Source organism: Carlito syrichta, unplaced genomic scaffold (assembly GCF_000164805.1).
Source record: "Carlito syrichta isolate Samal-C Ts95f unplaced genomic scaffold, Tarsius_syrichta-2.0.1 Scaffold303638, whole genome shotgun sequence".
In the NCBI taxonomy this organism is placed as follows: domain Eukaryota; kingdom Metazoa; phylum Chordata; class Mammalia; order Primates; family Tarsiidae; genus Carlito; species Carlito syrichta.
The window spans coordinates 90,363-98,517 of NW_007247734.1; the positions used below are offsets into that span (position 1 = coordinate 90,363).

General features: G+C 43.4%; 1 protein-coding gene across 1 annotated transcript in view; it reads right to left on the reverse strand.

Annotated features, from left to right (window-relative positions):
• AWAT1 (acyl-CoA wax alcohol acyltransferase 1) overlaps window positions 1-907 on the reverse strand; it is a 5,722-nt gene extending 4,815 nt beyond the window's left edge. Inside the window, exon 1 of the mRNA XM_008058814.1 lies at window positions 832-907. Within this exon, the coding sequence (XP_008057005.1) occupies window positions 832-907 (76 nt within the window). The remainder of the gene's footprint in view (window positions 1-831) is intronic.
• Between the last annotated feature and the right edge of the window lie 7,248 nt (window positions 908-8,155).

Below are 8,155 nucleotides of genomic sequence, written 5' to 3' on the forward strand. Positions count from 1 at the left end.
AGCGGCCACTGCACTCCAGTCTGGGCGACAGAGTGAGACTCCAACTCAAAAATAAACAAAAACAACTTTCCTGTTATCTACCATACACAATCCCTGTCTCTCTGGCTACCTGTCATCCCTGTCTACCTGCATCCCTGTCCAGGCACCATCTTCCTACTCCTACTCTCTGCATGCCACCAGTCTTTTTCCCTCCTGCCCCTATTTGGCCACCATCCTTTCCCTCTTGTCTCATGTCTCCCTTCCTAGCCATCATCCCTGGACCCTGGTTAAGCCACTAGCCCATCTTCCCTTGCCCCTATATTGTCTATATCTTCCTAACCCTGCCCATCCAGCTTCTGCATCCTGCTACAGTTTCCTATCCACAATTCTTGTCCTCATGCTCTTTCTCCACTCCTTCCACTGCCTCTGTCTCCCTGCATGCTACCACCACTCCCTTCCCAGAATAGATAATCCTATGGTTCAAACACAGGCTATGTTTCTCTAAGTCTGGAATGCTAATGCTTCCTCTGTCCCACTCCCCATGATAATAAGGAAGCACTCCCTGGGCCTCATTTCCCTCTCCAGATAGTAAGGATTAGGAAGTGGCTAAAAGTAGTTAGATCTACTCATATTCATCATGACCCTGTTCCATCCCTTTTCCTGTTCTCACTGTTCCCACAAGCTCTATCTCTTCCTTCTCCAGGGCACTCATGGAACTTGAGGCTCCTTGGTTTTACTCTCTAGTACCATTTCATATGATTAAAAGATCAAGATGACCATAAATGTCACCCCAGATCTGACCCTGGCCTCTGTCTCTGGCTTCTTGCTGTGCACTCCTGGGTTGGTACTCACAGATGGCAAGGTAACTCAAAGGCCACTGCAGAAGCATCAGACTCTGGAAGCGATCAGGCTGCTTGGAATGAGGCATGATGCCCAGGAGCCCGGAGAAGGCAAAGGCCCCAGAACAATGTTCCAAACAATGGTGCCACCAGCCTCTGAAAGCTCACTCAGTGGTGAATGCACATGACTATGAGGAGTTTGCATATCTGCCCTCCTCCCTCATTGTCCTACCCCTACCCCCGCCCACTGTAGGGGGCAGGCTCTGGAGTGCAGCAAGGACTGTCCCATCAGGTCTGGTCCAACCCATTGCCCTTTGACTCGCTTTCCTAGGATTATTAGGACATCAGGATGGAGAAAGGTAAGAACGACTACTATCTGGTTCAAGTGACACAGTGACACAGAGAAAAAGAAACAACCTCACAGGCTACTCAGAGACCATAGGGCTTGTAACCTTAGGGAAATGACTGGTAGGAAGGAAGCCCTGGGAATTTGTAGGGTGGAGAGCACCTGGGATTAGGTCTCTGTTGCCCTGAAGCAGCCTGGTTTGGGGCTGCCCTGCCTTTAATTTTTTGTTATAAAAATTTCCAAACACAAAACTAGAGAATGCAACAAATTTTTATCTTCATGCTCGTCTTCAACAACTATTAACATTTTTCCATACTTGCTTGATTTATCTCCCCACTCTTTTTTTTTTCTTGGAGTATTTCAAAGCAATTCTGAGATAGCATGTAATTTCACCCCTAAATACATGACTATGCATCTCCAAAAAATTAGATGCTTTCCTCCATAATAACACCACTATCACCCTTAGCAAATGTAATAATTCTATACCAATATCTGATACCCAGTCTATATTCAAATGTCTTTTTATAGTTGGTCAATTTGAATCAGAATCCAGAATCTTAATTGTCCCTGCATTTATTTTTTGGCTAATATAAAATTGTTTTATGATATCTGGTTGATACTAATGCTAATACTCCAAGAAGGCAAAGTTTTGCTCAGAAAAATCCATAGGAGATAACTCTATAGAAAAGACTGAGCCAGGCTCGGTGGCTCAGCCTGTAATCCCACGCCTTTGGGAGGCTGAGGTGAGTGGATTGCCTGAGCCCGCGGGTTCGAGACCTGCCTGGGCAGCGAGACCTCATCTCTACAATAAATCAAAAAATCAGCCGGGCGTGGTAGCGCGAGCCTGTAATTCAGGCTACTCGGAAGGCTGAGGCGGAAGGATCGCTGGAGCCCAGCAGGTCAAGGCTGCGGTGGCCGGGAGCGGCCACTGCACTCCAGTCTGGGCGACAGAGTGAGACTCCAACTCAAAAAAAAAAAAAGAAAAGATTGGTCTCTTAAGTCTCCCTCTCATAAAATAGAACCCAGATATGGAAATCCACTTAAAACAAATGTATGGCTTAATGAATTATTATAGGACAAACACCTTGTAGCAACCACTACGTGTAATGCCCCATTCCAATTACAACACTCTTCCTCCTTCCAAAGTAATAATTATCCTGACATTTAGTCATCTTTTCCTTGCATTTCTGTGGTTGTCTTACCCATATATACTTCCCCTAATGACTATGGTTTAGTCTTGTCTATTTATTTATTTGTTTATTTATTTATTTGGAGTCTCACTCTGTTGCCCAGGCTGTAGTGCAGTGGTGCAATTGTGGCTTACTGCAACCTCAAATTCCTGAGCTCAAGGAACCCTCCTGCCTCAGCCTCCCAAGTAGTTGGGATTGCAGGCATGCACCACCATGCTTAGCTAATTTTTGTAGAGACAGAGTCTCATTATGTCACCGAGGCTGCTTTCAAACTCCTGGTCTCCGACTGTCCTCCGGCCGTAGCCTTTCAAAGTGCTGGGGTTATAGGCATGAGCCATCACATTGAGCCCACATTTTAGTTTGGAATAATTGTAGATTTATAAGAGAGTTGCAAGGATAGAACAGAGTGTTCCCTATTTCTTCACCTAGCTTCCCCTTATAGGTGTATTTCTATTAACTAGACTCCAAACTTTATTTGGATTCCAACAGTTTTCCACTAATGTCTATTTTCTGTTCCAGGATCCCATTGGGATCCTATATCGCATTTTTTTTTAGTTGGGGTCTCACTCTGTTGCTCAGGCTGGAGTGCGGTGGCATGGTCACGGCTCACAGCAGCCTCAACCTCCTAGGTTCAAGTGATTCTCCCACCTCAGCCTCTGGAGTAGCTAGGACTTCAGGTGTGCACCACCAAAACCAGCTAATTTTTGGATTTTTGGTAGAAATGAGGTCTTGCTATGGTTGCCCAGGCTGGTCTCAAACTCCTGGGCTTAAGCAGTCCTCCCACCTCGACCTCCCAAAGTGCTGGGATTACAGGCATGAGCCACAGTATCTGACCCCACTGGCCCCTCACTGCATTTGATCATCCTGTCTCCTCCAATCTGTGACAGTTTCTCAGTCTTTCTTTGTCTTTCATGGCACTTTTGAAGAGTTTGTCTGTTTTAATCTACAGATTCCTCCATCCCTTTCCTTTCCTTATGATTTAGCTGTTGAAGAACCCATGGCATTTGGTCTGGAGACTTTCTCATACAGTGTGCTTCAGCACGCTCCTCTGTGTTTCCCACAGATTGGCAGCTGGATTTAAAGACTGTATTAGATTCAAGTTTAATCCCATTGGCAAGATCTTAAGTTGCTTTTAATATAGAACAATCTCCTTTCTTTTTTATTTTTTAATTTATTTTTGAGTTGGAGTCTCATTCTGTCACCCAGGCTGCTGGGCAGTGGCACACTCACAGTCACTGCAGCCTCGACCTGCTGGGCTCAGGCGATCTTTCTGCCTCAGCCTTCCAGGTAGCTGGAACTACAGGTATGTGCTACCACACCCAGCTTATTTTTTGGTTTATTGATTTACTGTAGAGACGAGATCTCACCAAGTTGCCCAGGCTGGTCTTGAATCCCTGAGCTCAGGCAATCCTTTCGCCTTGGCCTCCCAAAGTGCTGGGATTACAGGCTGAGCCACCGTGTCCAGTCACAATCTCCCTACTTACCTTCCTCCTTTCCCGAGGCCAGTGACGTACTGAAGACTCTTTGTAGTAAGACAGTCTCTTACTTAGTTGCAAGTTTATGCCCATTAAAGCAAATTGGATTGTGTGTGTGTGTGTGTGTGTGTGTGTGTGTGTATTCACTTTTTCCACCTGAAGATTACAAGCTTTTAAAGGGGGTTGGGAACATATGTTATTTGTCAATATATCTCCTCCTAATACCTAGAAAGTCTTGGACCCTCAGTGTTGAGTAAACGGCAGTAAATTAGTGTCTTTGAGGTCTGTGATCAAATGGTTTCTTACAGTGAGATTACTGGAGTGCTATGGAGGCGTATGTCCTGGGGACTTGAGTGGGGAACTAGGGGCTGTACAGAAACAGAAGACCAAGGACACATTACAAAGGGAAGAAGAAAGAATGAGGAAAGAAAGGCTGGTGCAGACCTTCGAGACAGTTTGGCAAAAGAGAAAGTTCTGTCTGCTTTGCCTCCCATACCCCTGGAGGGCCCTCCTACTCCATGTCTCCCAGCTGAAACCAGCCTGGCCCTAGAGCAAATGTTAGTGCTCAGGTCTTACAGCACCATTGCCCTGCTCATGTGTTGACATCCCTGTGGTTGAGGGTGGGAACTTGCCCCTGACAATACAGGGAAGATTATCACTCTGTCTTTCCAGAATAGAATGTCCTGGGCTTACATCAACTCCCTTTCCACACTCTCTCGTCCTTGTAAATTGTCTTCTCCAGGAAGCAAGCTTCCTGGGTTAACTTTTAATAATGTGTGAATTTTCAGTTTTCCTCCTCTATTTCCCCCTGCCTCACCTGAATAAAAGGAAGTTAGTTGTTGAGAAGACACTCAAACTACAGATAATTGATTTGTATATATATTTTTCTTTTTAGCACCAGATCTCAACCATTGTCTTAGTATTTTAATATTTATAAAATGCTATGGACCTCCACATGATAATAGTTGTATTTTTAATGTTTTTAATTTTTAATTTTTGAGTCAGGGTCTCACTCTGTCACCCAGGTTGGAGTGCAATGCCATGAACACGACTCATAGCAGCCTCAACCTCCTGAGCTCAGGTGATCTTTCTACCTCAGCCTCCCAAGTAGCTATGACTACAGGCAGGCACAACCACAACAACTTTTAAAAAAAAATTCTTTGTAGAGATGAAGTCTCACTATGTTGCCTACGCTGGTCTCAAACGCCTGGGCTCAAGCAATCCTCCCGCCTTGGCCTCCTAAAGTGCTGGGATTACGGGTGTGAGCCACCATGCCTGGCCCAATCGTTGTATTTCTATCAATTGATTGAGACATGTATAACAAACTAAAGCCACTATGTGTGTACATTATGGCAACATTTACTTGCATTTGAAAGAAAAACAAACAAACATGCTGCAAGCATACTATTTATTCACTCTAGACAACACTTAAGCAAGGTAGGAATTTCTAGAATCCTTGTAATAATTGAGCTACTCCTCCACTCCCTGGAGATTTGCTGCCTGCAGGTTGGAAACAATGGCTTTTCTTTTTTCAAAATGGGAATTTACATATTGTTTTTCTTGATTAGGAAAATAATCCACGTAAATCATAGAATTTTCAGAGTATTCAGGAAAGTATAAAGGAAACAAAAGTCACTCATAATCTCACCATCCAGAAATAACCACTGTTAGCTGTTAGCATCCTGGTATCTATCTTTCTTGATTTTTTTTTTTCTATACAAATATAGGTGTAAAGAGTTAAGAGTTTGGGCTCTTGAGTTCAACATAGCTATCTGGGTCTTTATCTCAACTCCACCAAGAAAGTGAACTATAGCAAATGACAACCTCTAAGTGCTTCAGTTTCCTCATACATAAAATGATAATTATAATACCCACATCACCGGGTTGTCATGAAGTTAAAATAATTCATGTAAAGCACTTTTCTTGGTACCTTGCTCATATATATGATCATATTGAAAGCTCAATAAATGTTAGTTATATATGATTTATTAACTAAAATGGCATCCCTATGTATGATATTTTCTGTTTTGTAATCGCTTTTTCACCCAATGGCATATCATGGACATTTTTCATGACAATTTTCTTCTGTGTCCTCATATGTACATTTTATTGTATGGATATGCTGCAATTCATTTAACCAAACTACTGTTATGGAGGAAGCAACAATTTTTAGACATATCTCTTCCACATTCTGGTCAGATCTTTAGATCTTTTAATGACTTATAAAAGGTCGGTTGGGCTCGGTGGCTCAGTCTGTAATCCCGCGCTTTGGGAGGCCAAGGTGAGTGAATTGCCTGAGCCCGCGAGTTCGAGATCCACCCGGGCAACTTGGTGAGACCTCATTTCTACAATAAATCAAAAAGTAGCCGGGCATGGTAGCGCGCCTGTAGTTCCAGCTACTTGGAAGGCTGAGGTGGAAGGATCGCCAGAGCCTGGCAGGTTGAGGCTGCGGTGGCCGGGAGCGTGCCACTGCACTCCAGTCTGGACAACAGAGTGAGACTTCAACTCAAAATAATAAAAAATAAAAAAATAAAAAATAAAATAAAAGGTCACTGATCAGCAACCCTCCTTTACCAGCAGCCCTCTCAGTGGCACTGCTGTATTCTCTACCTCAGCAGTTTTTAGGAGATAGTGGTGCAGAAAGTGGGATGCATTGTCAAACCTCTATCAATCTAGATAGGGTCCAGAGACCAGGTAGTCAGGTAAGCGAAGTCAGTCTCTCAGTTAGCCAAGGAGATAATTGGGTGTGAAGAGAGGATTTTGCCCTCGTCTCCAAACAGCTCAGGAAACATGTACTGTGGTTTGAATGTGTTCCTCAAAGTTCATGTGTTGGAAACTTAATCTCCAATGCAACAGTGTTGAGGGTTGAAACCTTTAAAGGGTGATTAGGTCATGATGGTCCTGCCCTCATGAATGGATTAATGCCGTTATCACAAGAGTTGGCTAGTTACTGTGGAAGTGGCTCTGTTATCACAAGAGTTTGTTATAAAAGTGAGTTTGGTGCTTTCTTGTTCTCACTCTTGATCTCTCTTGCCCTTCTACCTTCTGCCATGGGATGACATAGTAAGAAGTCCCTCACCAGATGTGGGAGCCTAGACTTTGGACTTCTTGGCCTCCAGGATAATAAGAAATAAATTTCTTTTCTTTGCAAAGTACCCAGTTTGTGATATTCTGTTATAGAAATACAAAATGAACTAAGATGGCAGGTTTCATGAAGGCCCTCCAAATACTACTAGACCTGGTAGGACTGCTGTTTAGATTCACCTCAATTTAAGCTGAGAGAATGAATGTTCAAATGCAAGTCAAGTCCAAAGCTGAGGTGTAGTCTGGAAAAATGGGACTGGTAAAGCTATGGGTCACTGAGGTCAGCCAGTACCCAGGATAAACTAGGCTAAGGAATCTGCTTTCATCAGTGTGTTGATTTCTCTGCTTTTGCCTTGTTTTATTTTCTTTTAGAGAAAAAAAAGTCAATAGTCTTGCCAGAACGAATGGTGAGTGTTTTGCAATTTCCTAGGCAAGAATATCTGTGGGTACCCTGGGATTTTGTGGAGAACTGGTTGTTAGTATGTATGCTGATCCTTTCCTCTTGTTTTTGTTTTTGTTTTTAACATGACCTCATGGAATTGTAATGATCATAATCCGTGGTTGATAACATAAACTCTCATTGTTTTATGGATGCCCTTCTTTTATATATATCTTTATTGATCCATATTTTTCCAGTAGGAATTTCCCTCTTGAGCAATACACATGAGAAATACTGTCTTGCCCCTGGATCACAGTTTGGTAACTAGTTGTCTGGCATTGGCCTTCACTTTCTTCTCTGAAATCTGGAGGCATCTTTTTGACTCTACAGCTTTGGAATTAAAATTCTTCTTTTCCTTATCTTCAGTCCCTGACCCATAAGAATTCATCAGAGCAGCATCAAACTCAAGTGTTTTCTGTCACAATAGGATGTGGGCAGCAACTAACCTAAAGTAGGTCACAGAGGATGGACATGTGTCAACATTCTCCTAAGCCAATGTCTGGTCATATGGGGATCTAGATATCAAGAAGTTCTAAAATCTGGAAGGTCAGCAAGGGGGGAGGGAGGTCAAAGCAAGAACAAACCAAGAGACTAAGGCCATTCTTTTTTTTTTTTTTTGAGTTGGAGTCTCACTCTGCCACCCAGGCTGGAGTGCAGTGGCACACTTACGGCCACCCCAGGGTCGATCTGCTAGGCTCTGACTATCCTTCCGCCTCAGCCTTCTGAGTAGCAGGACCTACAGATGCACGCTACCACGCCCGGCTAATTTTTTATTTATTGTAGAGATGAGATCTCACCAAGTT